General features: G+C 40.8%; 1 protein-coding gene across 12 annotated transcripts in view; it reads left to right on the forward strand.

Moving 5' to 3' along the window:
- LOC140205111 (anoctamin-9-like) overlaps positions 1–26,314 on the forward strand; it is a 141,144-nt gene that overhangs the window by 14,589 nt on the left and 100,241 nt on the right. For all 12 annotated transcript variants that reach the window (XM_072272305.1, XM_072272307.1, XM_072272308.1 and 9 more), the window contains exons 4-6: positions 22,694–22,830; positions 23,960–24,009; positions 24,933–24,991. In XM_072272305.1, the coding sequence (XP_072128406.1) occupies positions 22,694–22,830; positions 23,960–24,009; positions 24,933–24,991 (246 nt within the window). The remainder of the gene's footprint in view (positions 1–22,693; positions 22,831–23,959; positions 24,010–24,932; positions 24,992–26,314) is intronic.

Raw genomic sequence — 26,314 nt, forward strand, 5'->3', positions numbered from 1 at the left:
CTTTCTATCTGTAGGTCTTTTGCGGCCGGTATATCAAGATTCTCTCTAAGCAGCTTCTCCACGAAGGGAATCATCAATCCGGGTTTACCTTCGGTTCCTTCGGGAACTCCGTAAATCCTCACATTTTCCCTTCTCGAGCGGCCTTCTTGATCTATTAGTTTCTACTGGAGCTGGTCTTGTAGCTTCAGCATTTCTGCTATCACCTCCTCTGCGTTTTGTAGCTTCTCTTCAATTCCAACAATCCTCGCTTCGGCTTCATCTATCCGCGAGTTAGTTTTTACTATTTCTCCTTTAATATCTTCCAGCTGTTTGCTGTTATGTTGTCGGAACTCGCGAATCTCTCCGAGAATCAAAGACAGAGTCACCGATTCCCCCTCATTATCTCCGTCCTGGCTTGCCGTGGGGAGCTAGGCCCGTCGCCTTGCTGCATCTCTTTATGTTTATCAGCCTTCGGAGCGGACTTCTTAATCTTGTTCTTAGACATCATCCTTGCCTCTTTTATTAATATAGTTATGCAATATTAAGTATTTGTCTAAATTCGATTTTGGGGCAGTTTACCTTCTTTTTTGTCGAGAGACCTTTTCCTTACGTCGCCATTCCCTTGATGACCCGGAAGTCTCAGAAATTACTTTTCATCTTTGTACTAAAAGAACACCTCTCTATACTAGGGCTGTGTCCTCTGGTCTTGGATTCTGCCACCATAGGAAACATCCTCTCCATATCTATTTTATCAATACCTTTCACGATTCGACAAGTTTCAATGAGGTCACCCCTCATTCTTTTGAATTCTAGTGAATACAGGCCAAGAGCCATCAAACACTGTTCGTATGACAAGCCATTCAATCCTGGAATCATTTCCATGAGCCTCCTTTGAACCCTCTCCAATTTCAGCATGTCCTTTCTAAGATAAGGGGCCCAAACCTGTTCACAATACTCCAAATGAGGCTTTACCAGTGCTTTATAAGTCTCAACATTACATCCTTGCTTTTATATTCTAGCCCTCTTGAAATGAATGGTAACATTGCATTTGCCGTCCTCACTACAGACTCAACCTGCATACTAACTTTTAAGGACTCCCAAAAGTCCCTTTGCACCTCAGTTCTTTGTGTAATTTTTCTCCATTTAGAAAACAGTGAACCCTTTCTTTTCTACAAAAGAACATGACCGTACGCTTACTGACACTGCATTCCATCTGCTATTTCTTTGCCCATTCTCCTAATCATAACTCTTTTCATAGCTTCTCTACTTCCTCAACTACCTGCCCCTCCACGTATCTTCATATCGTATGTAAACTTTGCAACAAACAGCAATGTCATCATTCAAATCATTGACTTATAATGTAAAAAGATTGGTCCCAATACAGACCCCTGTGGAACACCACTAGCCACCAGCAGCCAAGCAAAAAAGGCCCTCTTTATTCCCACTATTTGCCCCCTGCCAATCAGCCACTGATATATCCATGTTAGAATCTCCCCTGTAATACCATGGGCTTGTAGCTTGTAAAGCAGCCTTAAGTTGGCACTTTCTCAAAAGTCCTTCTGAAAATCCAGGTACGCAACATCATCTGATTCTCCTTTGTCTATCCTGCTTGTTATTTCTTCATAGAATTCCAACAGATTTGTTAGGCAAGATCTCCCCTTGATGAAACCATACTGCGGCTTATTTTATCATGTGCCTCCAAGTACCCTGAGACCTCAGACTTTATAATCGACTCCAACATCTTCCCAACCACTGAGGTCAGACTAACTGGCCTGTAGTTTCCTTTCTACTGCCTTGTCCTTGAAGAATGGAATGACATTTGCAATTTTTCCAGTCTTCCGGAACCATTCCAGAATCTAATGATTCTTGAAAGGACATTACTAATTCTTCCTCCATCTCTTCAGAAACTTTTTTAGAACCTTGGGCTGTACACCATCTGGTCAAGGGGACTTATCTACCTTCAGATCTCTGTTTCCCAAGAACCTTCTCTCTAGAACATAGAAATCTACAGCATGTTGTGCTGACCATGTAACCTACTCTAGAAACTGACTGGAATTTTCCTACCACATAGCCCTCTATTTTTCTAAGCTCCACGTACTATATCTAAGAGTCTCTTAAAAGACCCTATTGTATCCGCCTCTATCATTGCTGGCAGTGCATTCCATGCATCCACCACTCTGTGTGGGAAAAGCTTGCCACTGACAATCCCCCCTGTACCTGTTCCCAAGCACCTTAAAACTATACCCCTTTGTGTTAGCCATTTCAACCCTGGGAAGAAGTCTCTCATCATCTTATACACCTCTATCATGTCACCCTTCATCCTCTGTCACTCCAAGGAGAAAAGGCCAAGTTCATTCAACTTATTCTCATAAGACATTCTCTCCAATCCAGGCAACATCCTTGTAAATCTTCTCTGCACTCTCTATGGTATCCACATCCTCTTGTAGTGAGGTGACCAGAACTGAACACAGTCAAGTGTAGGCTAACTAAGGTCTTGTATAGCTGTAACATTACGTCATGGTTCTTGAATTCAATTCATCAGTTGATGAAGGCCAACACACCATATACCTTAACAACACTGTCAACCTGCGCAGCAGCTTTGACTATCCTACGGGCAAGGACCCCAAGATCTTGCTGATCATCCACACTGCCAAGAGTCCTTAACATTGATCTTATATTCTGTCTTCAAATTTGACCTACCGAAATGAACCACCACACCTGTCAGGGTTGAGCTCCATCTGCCACTTCTCAGCCCAGTTTTGCATCCTATCGATGTCACGCTGTAACCTCTGACAACCGTCCAGACTATCCAAAACACCAACTTTTGTGTCATCAGCAAATGTACTAATCCAGCCTTCTACTTCCTCATCCAGATCATTTATAAAAATCACAAAGAGGAGGGGTCCCAGAACAGATTCCTGCAGAACACCACTGGTCAACGTCCTCCATGCAGAATACAAACCATCTACAACCACTCCTTGCCTTCTCTGGGCAAACTAATTCTTGATCCACAAAACAAGGTGTCCTTGGATCCCATGCCTCATTACTTTCTGAATGAGCCTAACTGAAATCCATATACACTACATCTGCTGCACTATCTTCATCAATGTGTTTTGTTACATCCTCAAAGAATTCAATTAGGTTCGTAAGGCATGACCTGCCCTTGACAAAGCCATGCTGACTATCCCGAATCAGATTCTGTCTCTCCAAATGCTCATAAATCCTGCCTCTCAGGATCTTCTCCAAAAACTTGCCCACCACTGAAGTAAGACTCACTGGTCTATAACTCCCTGGTTTATCTCTACTTCCTTTGTTGAACAAGGGAGCAACATTTGCAACCTTCCAATCCTCTGGCACTTCTCCCGTCCCTATTGATGATGCAAAGATTATTGCCAGTAGCTCAGCAATCTCCTCCCTCGATTCCCACAGTAGCCTTGGATATATCTCGCCTGGTCCCAGCAACTTATCTAACTTAATACCTTTCAAAAGCTCCAGCACATCCTCTTTCTTCGTGTCTATACACTCAAGCGTTTCAGTCTGCTGCAAGTCATCCCCACAATTGCTAAGGTCCTTTTCACTGGTGAATACTGAAGCAAAGTATTCATTAAGTACCTCCGCTACCTGCTCCGGCTCCATGCACATATTTCCACTATTGCTCCTGATTGGTCCTGTTCTCACACGGCTCATCCTGTTGCTCTTCACATACTTGTAGAACACCTTCTCATGACCCCTTCTAGCTCTCATAATTTCATTCTTGAGCTTCTTCCTGGCACCCTTGTAATTTTTCAGAGCTCTAACAGTACCTAGTTTCTTGAACCTTTCGTAAGCTTTTCTTCTTTACTAGATTTTCTACATCCTTTGTAGTGTGGTAACTTCACACATTTTATGACCCCCGATGCCTGGAACTTCCACTGTACTGCTAGTGTCTTCCACAGTGAAGATTGACTCAAAATACTTATTCAGTTCATCAGCCATTTCGTTGTACCTCATTACTACCTCTCCAGCTTCATCTTCCAGTGGTCTGATATCCACTCTTTTACACTTTGTATCTGAAGAAATTTTCAGTATTTTTAATATTATTGGCCAGTTTACTTCCATATTCCATCTTTACCTTCATGACTTTTTTGGTTGCTTTCTGTTGGTTTTTAAAAGCTTCCCAATCCTCTAACTTCCACTAACTTTTGCTCTATTATATCCCCTCTCTTTGGCTTTTGTGCTGGCTTTGACTTATCTTGTTAGCCACAGTTGTGTCATCATCCTCTTTAGGATACTGTGCCTTCCAAATTGCTTCCAGAAATTCCAGCCATTGCTGCTCTGCCGTATTCCCTGCCAGTGTTCTCTTTCAGTCAATTTATGGCCAACTCCTCTCTCATGCCTCTGTAATTCACTTTACTCTACTGTAGTACTGATACTTCCGACCTGAGTTTTTAAAATCTCAGGGTGAATTTGATCATATTATGATGACTTTCCCCTAAGGTTCTTTTATCTTAAGCACTCTAATCAATTCTGGTTCATTGCACAACACCCAATCCAGAATAGCTAATCCCCTAGTGGGCTCAACCACGAGCTGCTCTAAAAAGCCATCTCATAGGCACTGTACTCCCACAGATTGATTTGTGCTATCAAATTTCTTTTGCAATTTGTTTGCACATTTTACTTGTCAGTCTGTGTCACTTTGCTGTCGTTTGTCATAATCCTTGCTGTTTGCCACACCTCCAGACCTGGTGTAATCAGCAAACTCCAAAATATTACTTTGTATTGCAATATTTAAATCACATTGGTCCTAACACTTATCATTGGCTAACATCACTGTTGATGTTACCTCATTCTGGAAGAACAACTATTTAGTATGATCTGCTGTTTTACTTTCTAAATCAGGTGATTCTGAAATGGGATCTAAAAATAAATTTTAGATCTTTGTTCACTTGGTAAATCTAGGAGCATATCACAGCAAGGAATTGTATAAGAACTAAATGGTCCTGCTGGAATATAATGTTTATTTTCATCTACTCTGCTCCCACAGATTGATTAACAAGTGAAGACCGATACCATTGACCAAGATTGCAGCGTTTAGACATGATATGTGGCTGCAAGCAATGCTCTGGTGTGCCATAAAACACTTCCCCCATCATGATTTCTTCTTTGAATTTGTTCTTCTCCTCTTTCAATTTCTTCTCACACACTTTCTCACACCACTCATTCCAAGGCATTCTATATTCCTGTCATGGAGAGAGCTACATAAATTGTGACATGCTTCCATGTAGCTGCGCATGAATGAATCAACAGCTGCAAGCTCAGGCAGCAGCATACAAATGCATATATTGATTTCTAACACTAATAAATGCAAAAGGAAATCATAATAGCATTTGATGTGAGGAAGAATGTCCTAATTTAAGCAATTTTTTTTGTTAGATCCACTTCGCAATTAAAGCAAAAAAGTGGACCAAACATGGGTGTGGAGGACTATCTAGGCGAAAGGTTACAAGTGGAATTTGGATTTCAGTTGCCAAGAAAATATACTTTGGCTTTGTGCTTCCTGTGTGATGTAGCTCAGATGGTAGTTCTTTTTCTGTAAGAGTTAGAGAATGACTTTCAAATTCTATCCAAGGGGCTTGACTACAGAACTCAAGGCTGATATTGTGGGAAAGTGTTGCATTGTTGGACCTGCTGTTCCATGGATGAAACATGAAATCAAACCATACATGTCATCTTGGATGGATATAAATGATTTTGAAGAAAAGTAGAGCTGTTTATCCCTAAATCAGCTTCACATGTTATTTGGTTATCACATTCCTGTTTCTAAGAGCTTGTGTTGCATTATTTGCCTGTTGTTGCCTCCTTAGTTTGTTTTATTGGTTATAATCTAAAATCTAAAGCCAGACTTTGAAAAATAACTGGGAAATATGATAGAAATTTGAAACTCATCTTTACAAGTATTGATTTATCAATTAAATCTGAAATTAAATTTTTTTGTTCACTGACATAATGTAAGAATTCAAGTACATAGAGATGAATCACAGATTAATTAAGTTGTCATTGAATGACTGAACAGGCTTAAATGGTTAAATACCTAATCCCTGTTTCTATATTACCATATAATTTAAGATATTCTAAATTGAAGGATGGATATATAAAGTTTCTTCTTGTATTGCTGGAGCAATAAAGAGACAAGAAAGGACTGTTGTCCCTAAGAAGGGGAGGAAGAAACCTGCTCTTTGTACTGAGAAGCATACTTGAGCTGATTAGCATTGAACATAGTATCAAGCTGCTTAATAGAGTAAAAGAAAAAAGTGCCAAAATATGCTACTAAAATGCCTTTCTTATGGAGATACCACTTGTGATTGAGTTACTTTGATGTGCAAGATCACAAGTTCAAAGATCATGGCAGTAGTTACATTTCTTCTGTCAGGGCAAACAAAAAATAATATTCTGAGGACTTGCAAAAGTAGCACCTCTTGGAGGACACCTTGAGTAATTTGTCACCTCCCAGCCAATAGGAATTGGTGTGTCTGTATGGATTGCTGTGAAATCCACCTAGTCCGTGAGCCAGAACCCCAAATTTGGGCCACCGGTACCATCTGGGGGGAATAATTCTTATAGTGATTTCTGGCAAGGTATACACTCCTAGTGCTAGAAAATATGTGATAGCATTGCAGTGGTGGTAGCTTTCTGTGAGAGGGACTGGGAGTTGCACCTCCATGCTATAAGAACCATGATCCCATGGTGCTTTGCCTATAAGATGAATTATGCCAGATACCAGTCCCCTTACTTTGCTCAGATGATGAACCTCCCAGAGAAGAATCCTTCTGTGTATGAGGCCTTCAAGACAGGCCAATTCTCAATGCAGCTGTCAAGTAAAACAACGCCTTTGGGCAGATCCCTGTGGACCAGGCTGTTGAAGCCACAGCGAACAAAGATATACGGACTCCTGGAGGCAAATCATGGTTCAGCCTGAATGCTGGAGCTATCAAGCGTTAGTATATTAACAGCTGAGCACCGCAGTTAAGGGAGATAGTGCAAGGCAACAAATCAGAGCTTTGTCATACGGAGCTACAGCGGCTAAGAATCCAGAAAGATGAGGAAGCAGTTTCAGCAGTGGTTAGCCTCATACATGAATGGGTCAACCCATTTGCAGAGAAACAGGACCTCATTAGCATCTCTACGGCAAAGGCAGCCCCCAAGGACATTGCCTTCGACCTGATGAAGGCATATGAGATTGGTGAGCAATGCTATGCAACCTTGAAGAATGAGAGACTAGAGGAAGACCCAGCAGCAAAGAAATTCCATGACCCAATGAAAACCAACAAGCTGAAAACATTATGACATGTGTAAAGAGAGAAGTGAAATCAAATGGGAGGGCGATCATCTTGAAAGCAGACAGGTCTTTGTTTGGACGCATCATGGTGATGGCACAAGGGCGCAGTCTACATATGGAGGATATCCTTTTTCATCCCCTTGTACCATTGCCCTGGGCCCTGTCCACACCAGAAAGATTGCTGAGAAAGACAAATAAAGCTACTTTAGCCACAACCTTGCAGAAAAATGTTCCAGTAGAAGAGCAACTCCCAGGAAACTCTGCCTCAGTAGTTGATGGAATGAACTTGGTCCAAAGAGTGAAAGGTGATCAAGTTACTTTCAGGGATGTTGCCACAACAATTCTGGCTCTGAGGGAAGGCAGTCAGAGTAGCAGAATAGATGTTGTGTTCCACACATACAAGGAAAACTCTTATCAAGAATAGTGAAAGATCCCTACAGGGTGAAGAGACTGGTCATGAGTTGCAAGGTATCACAGGCACACAGATGGTTAGGCAGTGGAGGAGCTTCCTGACCAAAGTCAGTAACAAAAATAGTCTCATTAGCTTCATAGTCCATGAATGGAGGAAGGCGGAGTACAGAGCAAAGCTACAGGAGAAGATTCTGTATGCAACTGTGAATAACAAATGTTACAGAATCACATCTCAAGACAGTGAGGAGGTGTCAGCTCTTCAGTATCAACAAGAAGAAGCAGATGGCTGCCTACTTCTCCATGCTGCTCATGCCACAAGAGAGGGGTACCAATCAATAGTGATCTGCTCAGAAGACACAGATATCTTTATCATTTTGTGACAAGATTGAGGCCCCATTGTTCCAGAAGTGTGGCACTAGAACCTGTACAAGGCTTGTAGACATCAGGAAGGTTGCTGCCACTGTTGGCATAGAGGTTTGTAGGGCTCTCATCAGGTTGCATACATATACAGGATGTGACTCTGTAAGCGCTTTTGCAGGCATAGGGAAGACAAGTGCCCTAAAACTTCTGATCAGCAACGGGGAAACTCGGGACACATTCTTAGAGTTGGGTCAGGAATGGGACCTCTCCCCAGAACTGATGGACAAATTGGAAGCATTTACATGTCTCCTGTATGCCCCAAAAGCATTGACCACCAAGGTCAATGAGCTCAGGTATCACCTTTTCTGTGCCAAAAAGGGTGAAATCGAAAGTCATCAACTCCAACCATGCAAGGACTGCTTAACAAAACATGCACAGCGAGCCAACTACCAGGCTGGTATATGGAGAAGATGTTTGGAGAAGGACCCACAAGTGCCAAGCCCTGTTGGTAGAGGATAGAAGATGGAGAGATAAGAGGAAGCTGAACAGTTAGTGGTGCACTGGATGGAAGGCCAGCCAGCACCTGATACGGTCCTGGATCTACTGGCCTGTAACTGTCCAAAAAAAATGTTCACTTCTAAGATGTGTTTGTGTTGCAAATGGCCTCAGGTGTACTGACATGTGTAGACTGGCAAACTGTGAGAACCAGGCATCCACCTCAGGGAGTGTGGAAAGTTCAGATGAAGATTTGGAAGACTTGGAAAATTATTATGATTATTAATAGGTTATGAAAGTATGGAAAGCAGTCTTTGATTAAATATATTCATTTTACAACCAAATGGGGCCTAGATTACGGCTGTGTGGAACCCCACATTTGAATTATTGTACTGTAATACTATATGCTATGACAAAAGCTTACAATTGTTTTGATTTGATACAACAATATGAAAAATATGACATTGATAAAGCTCCAGAAATCTCTCCAAATGAGGTTTTTTACCTGGAGGGGGGGTAACATTTTCTGCTGTACTGAGGTTAATATGGGATATATACAAAAAGTGATCACTTATTTGAATTCCTGAATAAATTCTCTACAAATCCATGTGATTATATGTGTCCTAGGGTTTTTATTGACTTTTCCAAAATAAACAACAGACATATTTTTCTAAAAATGAAATGATTCACTGCTTAAATTGGGCACTGTACTGCGAGTGCCATCAATGACATAGTTTTCAATGTAGAATTTTATAACAACATTTGATGAAAAGTGCTTGAACTCAGCTATCATTGTGACAAATTTCAATGTTGAGGGATCGCTGATGACAAAATACCACTAGGTTGAATATATATGTTGTACTTTATATGGGCTACTTTTCAGAAATGCTTATTTTAGGCTAGTGTTATAAAATGCATGATTTAAAAAAAAGCTACCACTGGTGCAATGCTATCACATATTTTCTAACTCTAGAGGTGCATACCTTGCCAAAAATCACTATGAGCATTATTCCCCTCAGATGGTACAACCAATCCTACTGGCTCACAGACTAACTATAACACCTACAAAAGGGCTCTTGATTTCTCTACCAACCACATCAATGCTGGCTGTTAGGTATCCATCAATAATAATCTCATATACCAGTACTTGGTCTGCAGCTCTAGTAATCCAGTTACTCGTGATACTAAGTTGTTGTACCTGAATTAACCTACCTCTGCCACCTCCCTTCAGGCAGAGGTTTCCTGATTCCAGCCACCTGGATGGAATAATTATTCCTTGGATCCCCTCGAAACATCTTGCTCCTTACCCCAAACTCCTGCCCTCTGGTTATAGACATCTCCTCTATGGGGGGAAATCTTTCCTCCTACCTACCTTATCGGTGCACCCTATCTAATTTTGTATATCTTTATATGCTGCAGGGAAAAGAAATCAGGCATGTCCAGCCTCTCATAATGGAAACATACTATCCCAGGCTTCAGCATGGTATATTTCCTTTGCACCTTCTGCAGTGCAGTTGCATCTTACTTATTGTGTGGCAACCAGAACTGGACACTTCAGCCATGGCCCAACCAAGGTTTTGTAAAGTTATACTGTGATTTTCATGTTCTTATATTCTGTGAAAGTATCCCATTAGCCTCTTTCATAACCTTAAATACATCTTAGCCATCTTTAGGGGTCTATGGACTTATACAGTAAGGTCCCACTTCTTGACCCAAAACCTTCACTGTCCATTTTCCTCCATAGTTGATACCTGAACACTTGAGTTCCTCCAGCATCTTGTGGTTTGCTCAGGTTCCCTCCTTTCTTTGGTATTCCCTAGGACCTTTGCATCTTTGAAATCTTGGATCCAGTTTGCTAAGTTCCCTTGGCTCTTAAGGGCTGTGACCTGTCCAACCAGCCATCCATATGCATCTTTGACAAAGCCCATGTAGGCTGCATGAACCTCCCTGCTTTCAGCAGTATATTTTGTAAGTATTTTAAAACAACTTAATCAAATTAGTTGAGCAGAATTATCCATCAATGAGGCCAAGCTGATCATCCTTCATCTTTGCTTTTCAAAATGAGATTAATCCTGCTCCTCAGAATTTTTTGAATACTTTCTTTTCCACTCACATTCTGCAGTGACCAGGTCTCTGTCACTGAGTCTGTCTCTGTGGTACAGAAGGGATGAGGAGGAAAGGTGGTGTGAAGTAGTGAACAGCCGAAAGTCATGGTATATATTGGTACCAACTACAAAGGTCGGAAAAGGGAGGAGGTCCTGAACAAAAAATATAGGGAGTTAGGCTGAAAGCTGAAATGCAGGACTTCCAAATGAACTACACTCCAGGGTTCTGAAAGGCAGTTGAAGAGATTGTGGAGGTATTAGTAATGATCTTTCAAGAATCGCTAGATTAAGAAAATTGCAAATGTCACTCCACTCTTTAAGAAGGGAGAGAGGCAGAAGGAAAACAATTATAGGCCAGTTAGTTCAACTTCACTGGATGGAACGTATTTGAGGTTGAGGTTTCGAGGTACTTGGAGGCAAATGATAAAAAAAAAAGGCCAAAGTCAGCATCATTTTCTAAGGAGAAATATTGCTTGACAAATCTGTTGGAATTCTTTGAGGAAGTAACAAGCAGGATAGACAAAGGAGCGTTGGTGGATTTTGTTTATTTGGATTTTCAGAAGGCCTTTGATAAGGTTCTGCATGTGAGGCTGCTTAACAAAATAAGGAGCACATGGTATTACAGGAAAGGTACTAGAGTGGATAAAAGATTGACTGGCAGGAGACAAAGAATAGGAGCAAAAGGGGGCCTTTTTCTGATTAGCTGCTCGTGACAAATGGTATGTCACGGGGGTCGGTGTTGGGACTGCTTCTTTTCACTTTCTAAGTCAGTGATTTGGATGAAGGAATTGATAGCTTTGTGGCCAAATTTGCAGATGATACAAAGACAGGGCAAGAACAGATAGTGTTGAGGAAGTAGGGTATGTACAGAAGGACATAGATTGGGAGAATGGGTGAAGATGTGGCAGATGGAATATGATGTAGGGAAGTGCATGGTCATGCATTTTGGCAGAAGGAATAAAGATACATATTGTTTAGTAAATGGGAAGAAAATTCAAAAATCGGTGGTGCAGAGGAATTCGAGTCCTCGTGCAGGATTTCCTAAAAGTTAACTTGCAGGTTGAGTGGGTGGTAAGGAAGGCAAATGCAATGTTAGCATTCATTTTGATGTAATGCAAAAGCAAGGACGTAATACTGAGGCTTTGTAAGGCATTAATCAGATCACACTTGGAGTATTGTGAGTAGTTTTGGGCCCCATATCTAAGAAGATATGTGCTGACATTGGAGAGGGTTCACGGAATGATTCTGGGAATGGAAAGCTTAATGTATGAGGAGCGTTTAATAGCTCTGGGTCTGTACTCACTGAAGTTTAAAAGAATGAGGGGGAATCTCATTGAAACATATCGAACATTGAAAGCTATGGATAGAGTGGATGTGGAAAGGCTGTTTTCTATAGTGGGGTAGTCTAGGACCAGAGGCCACAGCCTCTGAATTGAGGGATATACATTTAGAACAGATGAAGAGAAACTTCTTTAGCCAGAGGGTGGCGAGTCCTTGGAATTCATTGCCACAGATAGCTGTACAGGCCAAGTCATTGTGTATATTTAAGACAGAGATTGATATTTTCTTGATTAATCATGGCATCAAAGGTTACAAGGAAAAGGCAGAAGAATGGAGTTGAAAAGGATGATAAATCAGTCACCATAGAATGGCAGAGCAGACTAGATGGTCTAAGTCTGCTCCTAGGTCTTGTGGTCTTATTAGATTTGCTGGCCTGTAATTGTCTGGCTTATCTCTGTTGTTGTATTTGAATAAAGGCACATTTTTTGTCTAAATATCTAGTGTCTTTCTTCCAGCCAATGAAGACTTAAAGATTTTTATGCAGAGAACCGCAGCAATCTCCTTGCTTCCCATAGCAGCTTGAAATACATCTGCCTTTATGCCCACTAAGTCATCCAATTCATCCTTTTTTTTGCTAACATTTATGTATTTATCTGTCAAAAAATCTTTTCTTCCCTCTATCAAACCTTTGATATACCTTGACATCCAGGAGTTCCTGAAACTTCCTTCCTTGCCTTTAACCCTTACAAGACCATGTTGGCCCCGACCTTTCCTTATTTCACGTTCAAAGGGCTCCACTCATCTGACGTAGGCCTACTGTGTACTTGCTACTCTTACCATTTTTGACATTGCCAGCTCCACCATCCTCAACTCAATTCAGGATCTTAATTTCCAGACCAGCCTTATCCCTTTCATTTCTACCATGAATGGTCATTCCCTCCAAATTCTCACATCAGGCACTTGTACTACTTACCAAGTTTCAATGTCTAAGATTGGGTCTTGTACTTATCTTTTGGAAGTAAGACTATTAACATGTTGACTCGAAAAACCTTTACTGGATGCGTTTCAGAAATTCTAGTTCTAGGAACCAACTAGAGAGCAGGCTATTCTGGACTGGGTTTTGAGCAATGAGGAAGGGTTAATTAGCAATCTTGTCGTGAGAGGCCCCTTGGGTAAGAGTGACCATAATATGGTGGAATTCTTCATTAAGATGGAGAGTGACATAGTTAATTCAGAAACAAAGGTTCTGAACTTAAAGAGGGGTAACTTTGAAGGTATGAGATGTGAATTAGCTAAGATAGACTGGCAAATGACACTTAAAGGATTGACGGTGGATATGCAATGGCAAGCATTTAAAGGTTGCATGGATGAACTACAACAATTGTTCATCCCAGTTTGGCAAAAGAATAAATCAAGGAAGGTAGTGCACCCGTGGCTGACAAGAGAAATTAGGGATAGTATCAATTCCAAAGAAGAAGCATACAAATTAGCCAGAGAAAGTGGCTCACCTGAGGACTGGGAGAAATTCAGAGTTCAGCAGAGGAGGACAAAGGGCTTAATTAGGAAGGGAAAAAAAGATTATGAGAGAAAACTGGCAGGAAACATAAAAACAGACTGTAAAAGCTTTTATAGATATGTAAAAAGGAAAAGACTGGTAAAGACAAATGTAGGTCCCCTGCAGACAGAAACAGGTGAATTGATTATGGGGAGCAAGGACATGGCAGACCAATTGAATAATTACTTTGGTTCTGTCTTCACTAAGGAGGACATAAATAATCTTCCAGAAATAGTAGGGGACAGAGGGTCCAGTGAGATGGAGGAACTGAGCGAAATACATGTTAGTAGGGAAGTGGTGTTAGGTAAATTGAAGGGATTGAAGGCAGATAAATCCCCAGGGCCAGATGGTCTGCATCCCAGGGTGCTTAAGGAAGTAGCCCAAGAAATAGTGGATGCATTAGTGATAATTTTTCAAAACTCGTTAGATTCTGGACTAGTTCCTGAAGATTGGAGGGTGGCTAATGTAACTCCACTTTTTAAAAAAGGAGGGAGAGAGAAACCGGGGAATTATAGACCGGTTAGCCTAACGTCGGTGGTGGGGAAACTGCTGGAGTCAGTTATCAAGGATGTGATAACAGCACATTTGGAAAGCGGTGAAATGATCGGACAAAGTCAGCATGGATTTGTGAAAGGAAAATCATGTCTGACGAATCTCATAGAATTTTTTGAGGATGTAACTAGTAGAGTGGATAGGGGAGAACCAGTGGATGTGGTATATTTGGATTTTCAGAAGGCTTTTGACAAGGTCCCACACAGGAGATTAGTGTGCAAACTTAAAGCACATGGTATTGGGGGTAAGGTATTGGTGTGGGTGGAGAGTTGGTTAGCAGACAGGAAGCAAAGAGTGGGAATAAACGGGACCTTTTCAGAATGGCAGGCGGTGACTAGTGGGTTACCGCAAGGCTCAGTGCTGGGACCCCAGTTGTTTACAATATATATTAATGACTTGGATGAGGGAATTAAATGCAGCATCTCCAAGTTTGCAGATGACATGAAGCTGGGTGGCAATGTTAGCTGTGAGGAGGATGCTAAGAGGATGCAGGGTGACTTGGATAGGTTGGGTGAGTGGGCAAATTCATGGCAGATGCAATTTAATGTGGATAAATGTGAAGTTATCCACTTTGGTGGCAAAAATAGGAAAACAGATTATTATCTGAATGGTGTCCGATTAGGAAAAGGGGAGGTGCAACGAGACCTGGGTGTCATTATACACCAGTCATTGAAAGTGGGCATGCAGGTACAGCAGGCGGTGAAAAAGGCGAATGGTATGCTGGCATTTATAGCGAGAGGATTCGAGTACAGGAGCAGGGAGGTACTACTGCAGTTGTACAAGGCCTTGGTGAGGCCACTCCTGGAGTATTGTGTGCAGTTTTGGTCCCCTAACCTGAGGAAAGACATCCTTGCCATAGAGGGAGTACAAAGAAGGTTCACCAGATTGATTCCTGGGATGGCAGGACTTTCATATGAAGAAAGACTGGATGAACTGGGCTTGTACTCGTTGGAATTTAGAAGATTGAGGGGGGATCTGATTGAAACGTATAAGATCCTAAAGGGATTGGACAGGCTAGATGCAGGAAGATTGTTCCCGATGTTGGAGAAGTCCAGAACGAGGGGCCACAGTTTGAGGATAGAGGGGAAGCCTTTTAGGACCGAGATTAGGAAAAACTTCTTCACACAGAGAGTGGTGAATCTGTGGAATTCTCTGCCACAGGAAACAGTTGAGGCCAGTTCATTGGCTATATTTAAGAGGGAGTTAGATATGGCCCTTGTGGCTATGGGGGTCAGGGGGTATGGAGGGAAGGCTGGGGCGGGGTTCTGAGTTGGATGATCAGCCATGATCATAATAAATGGCGGTGCAGGCTCGAAGGGCCGAATGGCCTACTCCTGCACCTATTTTCTATGTTTCTAAACCTTTAACAATGAAACAATCACAGTTAATATTGGGGAAGTAGCTGTCCTCTATTATTACAATCCTATTGCTTTTGCACTTTTTGGGATTGGTTTGATGAGAATGACCAGGAAGGGGGTCTAGGAGCTGGTTAAACTGCTAATGCAAGATGTTACTGAATTTAAAGAATGAGTGTTATTCAGTTAATGAATAATTCTTCAAACATCTAAAAGTCGAGCAAAAACAGGAGGATATCCCACCTGCAAACATGAGGAAATCTGCAGATGCTGGAATTTCAAGCGTCCTGACGAAGGGTCTCAACCTGAAACGTCAACTGTACCTCTTCCTGGAGATGCTGCCTGGCCTGCTGCATTCACCAGCAACTTTTATGTATGTTGGTTGGATATCCCACCCGCGTTGTGCATTCGTGACCAGGTTTCCTTATTTCTGCCGTGGAAAGATGTTATGTGGTTGATTTGTGAATTACTGTTCAAACCCTCAATTTGCCTACCTGCTAAAATTCATCTCTTCCTTGCATCATAGAAAAATACATCATAAATAGTTCCTTACAGCTCAAGAAGTGTTATATTGTGGGCAGAGGATGTTCTCAAAGCATCCCACTGACTGCTGAGAATCTCTGGCATGTTGTGCTCAAAGCAGTGAAAGATTTCAGGATGATATTGAGATATCTTAATATTCTGTATCAGGCATACACTTGCAGAGAAATGGACTAACTCACATATTACCTACTCACTTACCCCATTGATTATCAACCAGTGCATCCATAGAGAGTCTACAGTATTGACCTTGTTAGCTATCTCAGAGCCCAGAAAATCAGAGTGGAAGTAGATCACATTTCGTCCTGTAGAACTTCTAGAGAAGAAGAAAACAGGAAGAGGGAAAAAGTAGAATATATGTAACAATGCTTGAATGCACTTTCAAACTCCCACAACAAATCTGATGAACCCAGTGATCTTATATACTGTACTGCTAATCCTATCATTATGCTTACATGAGACCACTGGGAATATTCATGGAATTGTAGTCTTTTTCAACCAATTAACTATTCAGGCCATTACATCTGTGTTTGTTTTCTGAAAGGTACACCAATGGTTCATTTTCCCTCGTGTTTTCTCATAATTTTTTTTTACATTTGACCACTTACATTTTTAAAGCAGTTATGAATTTACCTCCACTGTTGTTCCTTGTAAGATTTACCATATATTAGCAGTGTTGTCTCAAACATAATGTTTCCTTCGATCCCCTTAGTTAGTTCTGAAACTCAGAGAGACATCTGTATAATCCTTCAGTTTTGCAGCTGTTAATTTTCATTGCTATGGCAATAGTACCTTTAGATGTAAGATTTTGTTTTTCTTAGCCTTTTGGTTGGTCCGTTTAAAAACCCATCTCTGAACATTTCTGATCTTAAAGTCTTTGTGATTATGGTTTTAATTTTTGACTGCATAACGATGCTATGTAAATGTATGTTTTTGTTACTTTATTCTTTGTCAAAATATTTGGTAGTTCCATATAATTTTAACATCATTTGTTATAATTTCCCTCGTATTAAAACTTGTGTGCAGTTTGAACCCCCTTATAAGGGGTAATTCACTACTTTTATTGGATGTAGAGCTTTGGATCATATGAAAAGCATTTTATAAATGCAACACCTATTGTTCTTTTGTCTGGGTTAGGGTATCCAATTAGACTAGTTAATCTTTTAACAATAACTTGGGGAACAGAGCAATGAATAATGAACACATTTTTGTTTAGGATGGTTCTTTGTCTTGAGATGAGTGACCAGTGATGTTCCACTGGGATCACTGTTGGAGTCTCTGTTTTTAGATGGGCTGAGTAATAAGTTTGCAGAAGATGCAAACTTATTACTCAACAAAAAATGGAGTTGTATATACTGAAGAAGTTTGTCAAAGGATACAGATCAGTTGGAGATAGAGGCAAAATCATCTCATGGGCGAAGTGCCAATTCTGGACTAAACTTGAATCAATGAAGGTTGCTCAACTACTGTGGCAGGGTTTGAATGCTATTACCTCTTACAAAATAGAATTAAGTGACATAGGGGGCAACAGGGCTTCACTTCCAGATGAGCCCAATGCCTCCTATGTGCAATTTGACCGTCAAAACATGGAGGATTCTTCACAGACTCCTACAGTTCCCAATGACCCTGTGATTTCAGGCTCTGCGGATGATGTGAAAGCATCTGGAGGGTGAACCCACAGAAAGCATCTGGCCCAGATGTGGTACCTAGTGGAGTACAAGAGACCTGCGCTGATCTGGCTGGAATGATCACCGATATCTTTAACCTCTCGCTTCAGTAGTCTGAGGTACCCACCTGCTTCAAGCAGACCTCAATCATGCTTGTGCCTAAGGAGACCGTGGTGACCTGCCTCAATGACCATCGTCCAGTAGCACCTACATCCACTGTGATGGTGTTTTGGGAGGTTGGTGATGAAATGCATCAACTCCTGCCTGAGGAGTGACTTGGATCCACTCCAATTTACCCACCAGCAAAACAGGTCCAGAGCAAATGCCATTTCGTTAGTTCTTCACTCCTGGAACATCTGGACAGCAAAGATGCATACATCAGGATGCTCTATCGACTACAACTCGGCATTCAATACTACCATACCTCAAAACTAATCAATAAGCTTCAAGACCTTGGCCTCAATACCTTCTTGTGCAATTGGAACCTCACGTTCCTCACTTGCAGACCCCAAACAGTTCAGATTGGCAACAACATATCCATGACCTCCATCAGCACAGGTGCACCATAAGGCTGTGTTCTTAGCCCCCTGCTCTACTTACTTCACACAGAGAACTGTATGACTAATGCCATATTTGAGTTTGTTGATGACACCCCTGTTGTTTGCTGAATCAAAGATGGTGTTGAATCAGCATGTAAGAAGGTGATTGAAAATCTGGCTGAGTGGTGCCACAACACGAACCTCTCACTCAGTGTCAGCAAGATCAAAGATATGATTATTGACTTCAGGAGAAGGAAACCAGAGGTCCATAGCTAGTCCTCATGGGGGATTAAATCCCTCAGTGTTATCATTTAAGAGGGCTTGTCCTGGGCCCAGCATCCAAGTGTAATTACAAAGAAAGTACGACGCCGCCTTTGCTTCCTTAGAAGTTTGTGAAGATTCATCATGACTTTTAATACTTTAGGAAACGTGTGGTGGAGTGTATGTTGACTGGTTGCTTCACAGCCTGGTATGGAAATACCAATGTTCTTGAACAGAAAATCCTACAAAAAAAATAGTGGAAATGACCCTTTTATGCGGCACATTATCGAACGCCTTCTGAAAATCCAAGCAAATAATGTCCATCTGTTTCCCTGTATCCACTGCACTCGTTATAACCTCAAATAATTCCAGAATGTTTGTCAGACAGAACCTGCCTTTACTGAATCCATGCTGCTTCTGCCTGATGGATCCATCTCTTTCCAGATGCCTTGCTGTTTCTTCTTTAATGATAGCCTCAAGCATTTTCCCAACTACAGATGTTAAACTAACTGGTTTATAGTTACCTGTTTTTTTTTGCCTTTTTTGAACAGTGGCCTGACATTTGCCATCTTCCAAACCGCCAGGACCTGCCCAGGGTCCAGAGAATTTTGGTAAATTATCACCAAAATCTCTACTATAACTTTTGCCATTTCTTTCAGTACCCTGGGATGCATTCCATCAGGACCAGGGGACTTAGCTAACTTCAGGTCCACAAGTTTGCTCAGTACTACTTCTTTAATGATAGATATTTTTTAGAGATCCTCACCTCCCATCGCATCTCTCATGACATGTTCCCCCATTACAAACTTATGGGAATTTGTAAAATGCCTACAATATGGCACCTTAGAGCAGCTTGTGATTAAGCCCACTAGGGGAAAGGCAATTCGGATTGGCCTTTGTGTAATGAACCAGATTTAATTAGGGAGCTTAAGGTAAAGAAACCCTTAGAAGGCAGTCGTCATAATATGTTGGAATTCACCCTGCAGTTTCAGAGTGAGAAGATAAAGTCAGATGTATCAGTACTAAAGTGGAGTAAAAGGAGTTACAGAGGTATGAGAGAGGAGTTGGCCAAAGTTGATTGAAAGGGGATACTAGCAGGGATGATGCAGGACTGCAAAGGCTGGAGTTTCTGGTGCACTTCAGAAGGTGCATTATAGATGCATCCCAAAGATGAAGAAGTATTCTAAAGGCAAGATGAGGCATCCATGACTGAAGGGAAGTCAAAGGCAGAAAGCAAAAGAGACAGCATATAATATAGCAAAAATTAGTGGGAGGTTAGACGTTTGGGAAGCTTTTAAAAATCAGCAGAAGGTACCTAAAAATAAACATTGGAGAGAAAAAATGAAATATGAAGGTAAGCTAGCCAATAATATCAATGAGGATACCAGAAGTTCTTTCAGATATATAAAGAATAAAAGAGAGAAGAGAGTGGATATTGGACTGCTGGAAAATGGCACTGGAGGGTAATGGGGGACAAAGAAATGGTGGATAAACAAATATTTTGCCTCAGTCTTATGGAAGGCACTAGCAGTGTGCCAGAAATTCGAGTGTGTCTGGCAGAAGTGAGTGTAGTTGCTCATTACTAAGAAGGTTCTTGGGAAACTGAAAGGTTTGAAGGTAGATAAGTCACATGGACCAGGTGGACAACACCCCAGGGTTTGGAAGGAGGTAGCTGAAGAGATTGTGGAGGCATTAGTAATGATCTTTCAAAAATCACTTGGTCCTGGAGGACGGCAAAGTGATAAATTTCACTCCACTCTTTCTGAAAGGAGGGAAGCAGAAAAACGGAAAGTATAGGCCAGTTAGCCTGACTTCAATGGCTGGGAAGATGTTGGAATCTATTATTAAGGATGAGTTTTGGGGTACTTGGAGGCACATGATAAAACAGGCCAAAGTCAGCATGGTTTCTTTAAGAGGAAATCTTGCCGGACAAACCTATTGAAGTTCTTTGAGGAAATAGCAGGCAGGATAGGCAAAAGAGTTAGTAGAGGCTGTTTACTTTGATTTTCAGAAGGCCTTTGACAAAGTACCGCACATGAGGCTGCTTAACAAGATAAGAGCCTATGCTATTACAGGAAAGCTACTAACATCCAAGATTGGATGACTGGTATAGAGGCAAAGAGCGCAAATAAAGGGCCTATTCCGGTTGGCTGTTGGTGACTAGTGGTGTTCCACAGGGGTCTGTATTGAGACCACTCCTTTTCACGGTCTACATTAAAGATTCAGATGTCGCAGTTGATAGCTTTGTGGTCAAGTTTGCAGATGATACAAGGATACATGCAGGTGCAGGTAGTGTTGAGGAAGCAGGGAGTGCAGAAGCACTTAGACATATTGGAAGAATGGGAAAAGAAGTGCAGATGGAAGTGTATGGTCGTGCACTTAGGTCGAATAAAGGCATGGACTATTTTCTAAGTGGGGAGAAAATGCAAAAATCAAGATGCAAAGGGACTTGAGAGTCTTTGTGCAAGTTTCCCTAAACATTAACTTGCAGGTTGAGTAAGTGGCAGTGAAGACAAATACAATTTCAAAATCATTTCAAGAAGATTAGAATATAATAGTAAAGATGGGATGCTGGGGCCTTATTAGGCACTGGTAAAACAGCACATGGAGTGTTGTGACCAGTTTTGGGCCCCATATCTAAGATAAGATATGCTGGCATTAGAGAGGGTCCAAAGGAGGTTAACAAGAATGATTCCAGAAATGAAAGGGTTGACATATGAGGTGCGTTTGATGGCTCTGGGTCTGTACTTGCTGCAGTTTGAATGAATGTGACAAGATCTCATTGAAACCTATCAAATATTGAAAGGCCTAGATTGTGAGGATCAGGAGAGGATGTTTCTTATAGTGGGTGAGTTTAGGACCAGAGAGCACACCCTCAGAATAAAGGGGCATCCATTTAGAATAGAGATGAGAAGGAATTTCTTTAGCCAGAGAGTGGTAAATCTGGAATTCATTGCCATGAACGGTTGTGGGGGCCAAATCATTGAGTATATTTAAAGTGGAGTTTGATAGGTTCTTGGTTAGACAGGATATCAAAGGTTATGGGGAGAAGGTGGGAGAATGGGACTGAGAGAGATAATAAACCAGCCATGATGGAATGGCAGAGCAGACTTGATGGGCCATGTGGCCTAATTCTGCTCTTATGACTTATTAGCCAGAGCTACACATATAATGAATTTCTGAGGATGAAGTAATATCTATTCTGTACCTTTTGTTACACTCTACTTGTAAATTCAGAACGGATGTATGGCTAAGCAGCAACCACACCAACAAATCTGATTTCCTTACAATGAGCCTAAATAATGCATACTATATTGTATGACTTTTTTCTGCTGTATTGCAGTATCCTCTATTTTGCTAATGCACAAAAGACAATGGGAAATTTGCATAACATGATTAACCACCTATGAACATTATGGTAAGGAAATACAATTGGACAGTTTTCCTGTTAAAGTGAAAGCAAAATGTTTGTGGATTGATAGTTTCATTGTGAGGCATGGAAGTCATCCCTAGAATGCTGGAAATAATTTTACAGTGCAAAACTGTTTATAAACCAATTTATTGAGTATATTTGGTATTATAGAAAGAGAGCCATATAAAATCAATAGAGTGAAAGGCAGCCAGGGAGGATGCACTATTACCAGTCTAAAGCAGCAGAAAAGATGATCAATGATTTGGATTGAATAAAAAAACTAGTGAGAAGAGACATGCATTTGCTACTCAATTGAACTATTTGAGGAACATACAAGGAAAGACTAAAGTTGACATTAGCTGTTAATCTCCTCAAGTCTTCATAGGCTGTCCCCTGGGATCAAAGAGAACTTTCACTCCATTAGCAGATGCAGTACGAGGTATTTGCTGGGCGTGTAATGGTTTGGAGGTTGGGTGCTGTTGCAGTTTCTGCAGTCAGAACCAGCATAAATAGAAAAATATGTTAAAGCTTTTAATGTAACAATGGATGTCTTAAATGGTTTGCTGCAATACTTAAGAATGAGGAAAGATTGATAATGCGGAATGCAGTAATGGTTTCCCCTATGAATGCGTGGGTTTCCTCTGGATGCTCCAGTTTCTCCCCACTATCGAAAGACGTACTGGTCAGTCGGTTACTTGGTCACTAAATTGTCCTGTGATTAGGCTAGGGTTAAATAGCTGGGTTGCCTGGTGGTGCAGCTTGTTGGGCTGGAAGAGCCTGTGCTGTGCTGTATCTAAATAAAATATATAAAATAATTAATTTGAAAACAAAATATCACAAATGAGAGTTGTTTTCTTTTTCCTCAGAAAAAAACTGGCGAGTTTGATATATTCTTTGGAATTCAAGCCCCTGAGAAATTATTTGAAAAATATATACATCTTCTGGATATTTCTGAAAGGACATGCAGCAATACTGGGCTGGATACAGTCTCAAAGTCAACCAGGTATCACTGTTATCCAAGTAGAAAGCATTATTGTGAATGTATATTTGCTAAATTATAAAAAAAATCTCCACACCACCCTTTGATGAGAAGCTAATTAAATTCACTTAGGCATTTTGAATTCAGTGGGCCACAAGAGTCAAAAATGGTAAAAATCTTCATCATCTAAACTTCTATCATCTAAATATGAATTTGAATGTTCATATATTTGAATGCTTCTCCATATATATTATTCATGAGTAAGACTAAAATGGATTGCACCACCAGGAACCTTGGCTGCTTTTGAGAGTCTTATTTACTTAGATCTGTATTTGTTAACATTATCAAAGGGTAATATGGCAGAGTTGCACAAATTAATGGTGCTATTGTATGGATATTCCCACAGTAAGCATGAATTTTCGTACCCTACATGCAAAATAGTGTCTTTGAATAATATCCTCCCCCATGCATCTGTAGAATGGAGAAATGCCTCTTTTCTAATATTTTCATATCCATAATTATCCTGTTAAGTTTCGCAGAGGATCAACTGCAGATGAAAGTGCTGACATAGGATAGCATCTTGATGGCCCCTAAAGATTTGACAAATAGAACTGAGTACAGTCAGACAGATTGGGAACTCTCATTTCCCACAATTCTGCTCTTTTGGTCTTGCTATTACTCTCCTCCCACATTTTCCCACCACCAGACAGAACAGGGATTGAGTTCCCCTTTCCTCATCATTTACCCCACCAGCCTACGAATTTCAGCATATTACATTTTGCAACTTCCACTAGCTCCAATATGATTTTCCCTCCCCCCACCCCCATCTGCCACATCTTCTCCCCACTCCTTTATGCTTTCTTCAGGGATCATTCTGTGACTCACTAGTCCACTTATCCGTCCTCATCCATCTCTCTCCCTCTCCAGGCACTTATCCTTGTTACCATAGCAGGTGCAACACCTGTCCCCACACCACCTTCCCCATCACCATCCAGTGCCTAACAGCTCTTCCAGGTGAGCCAGTCATTAACCTGCAAATCATCCAACCATGTTAGGAGCACTGAATGCATTAAACGTTTCTCCACACACTGTAGAGCAATTAACAATCAACTTAAATGACTGAAGATAATAGATTTTTATTTGCTCATTTCAGAATCCGAATTATAAATTTTATTCTCAGAAACACATCCATCCCAGGCATTGGTAAGGACTGAATTTATACAGTGTATTCTACTTAACAAAATCTGTTTCATTAGTTTTACTGGAATCAAATTTCTGAAGTAAATTACAAGAAGCTTAGGGGAGCAGACAGGAGATTCTATGGACAGTAATGAGATAGGCAGACAATATGTTGCCTGCCAGGTGCCAAGGTCAGGAACATCTCAGATTGAGTCTGTGGCATTCTTCAGAGGGAGCATAAGCAGCCAAAGGTTGTGGTCCATTTCGGTTCCAATGACATAGATCCTGCAAAGTGAATTTAGTGAGTTAGGTGCTGAGTTGAAGGATAGGACACTCAGGATGGCAATCTAAGGGTTTCTACCTGTGTCACATGTTATGGAGGGTAGAAATAGGAAGATATTATTGGTTAATATGTGGCTAAGTAGATGGTGCAGTAGGGAGGGCTTCAGAGTTTTGGATCATTGGGCTATCTTCCAAGTAAAGTGAGATTTGTACAAACAGGATAGTTTGCACCCAAACTAGAGGAGAACCAATATCCTTGCAGGAAGGTTTGCTAGTGCTGCTTTGCTGTTTTAAACTAGAATTACAGGGGGGTGGGAACCAGAGTGCCAGGGCAGTGTGTGGAGTGGTTGTGCGGAAAATAGATGTTACATCTACATGCAAGAATGGGGACTGAAATTGTGAACATGGTGGGACTAATGTTCTGAATTACATCAATTTCAGTGCAAGGACTATTGTATGTAAGGCAGATGAGCTTAAGGCATGAATCAACACTTTGAATTATGATATTATAGTCATTAGTTAGCTTAAATTGCAGGAGGGTTAGGACTGGCTGCACAATGTTCCAGGGTTCTGTTGTTTTAGACATGATAGAGGGGAGGTATTAAAATTAGAATGACATCCATTTGCTTTCATGTACATAATGTTTTTGTACCTTTTTAAAATAGGTGGCCTTCGTGAGTTACTGAGAAACAAGTCGTTTCATTCAGCTTTCCCACTTCATGAGGTAAATTTTACTCCTTAGATTGATTCTTTATTGCTTTTACCAAAATATCTAAAGCACAAAAGCTAAACGCTGAGGTATGGAAAAGAGATATCATTTTGCTACCATTAATATTTCTAATTTCACATTAACAATTTCATACAATCAAAATATCATACTGAAAAAGCAAGTTTTGTAGTAGTCACACAGGTAATTACTGTACCCGATCTGAAATTGAGTTTTTACTCATATCCCATACTGAATATATTAAGTTACTAATGAAAGAGTAAGAATACTTGCGAGAACTTGCAAATTTATCATGAATTTAGGTGCTAAAAGAAATTGTTGGTTGTTCCTTGAGTTTCATTTCAGATGTTTATTTCCTTCAGCTTTGTTGACCTTCTGGCCTTGATTAATAAAATATTCTGTATATCACCTTAACTACTTTTGTCTCTGTCCTGTGGGCTGCCCATATCTGTGGATTTGAATTCTAATGTGTCTCTGTTCCTCTGCATTTCGCAGTATCCTATTATTCATTGTATATTCCCTTTACTTGTTTGACCCCAAATGCATTACAACACATGCCACTAAATTAATTTTCATTTGCTTCTTTTCTGCTAGTCTGCTCAGTCCAGTGATAATTTCCTGATTCTATAGCTTTCTTCCTCCCCGAAGGCTTTTATTTTTGTAACATTTGCAAATATCATAATAGGACTCCTACCTCTATGAAAGTAATTAATATACAAGGCCCTACCTCAAATGCAGGAGAATCTTGAAAACGTCTGAATTGCAAGCAGAATGTACAAACAAAGGAAAATATTCTTGAATTATCAGCAATAATTTACAAAGATCAGTAGACCTCATTTCAGGGGTGAATGATGAGCTAAACAACACTTACAATTTCTTCAAAAATGATTATATATACTAAAATTATATAACATGATGATTCCTGTTGAGAACAAAATATTGCCCTTCATCAGATATCATTCTTCCTTAAAGACAGGGAGTAAGTAGGTAGCACTGATACTTTGGAGTGGGGATGCTGATTCACTTCCTCTTGTACCTGGCCAAGTTACTGGGTATATTTAAGACAGAGTTAATAGACTATTGGTTAGTAAGAGTGTCAAAGTTTACAGGGAAAAGGCAGGAGAAAAGGGTTAAGAGGGAAATAGATCAGCCATGATCGAATGGCAGAGCAGAATCAATGGACCAAATGGCCAAATTCTGCTCTTATGTCTAAGGCATGACTTCAGCACTCAGCCCAATACAGTTCTGGGAACAGATCACTAGCTGGTGAAGTTTCCAGATAAATGGAGACAGATGGACCAAATTGCAAAACACAAAGGA

The sequence above is a fragment of the Mobula birostris genome, chromosome 11, assembly GCF_030028105.1.
Source record: "Mobula birostris isolate sMobBir1 chromosome 11, sMobBir1.hap1, whole genome shotgun sequence".
Classification (NCBI taxonomy): domain Eukaryota; kingdom Metazoa; phylum Chordata; class Chondrichthyes; order Myliobatiformes; family Myliobatidae; genus Mobula; species Mobula birostris.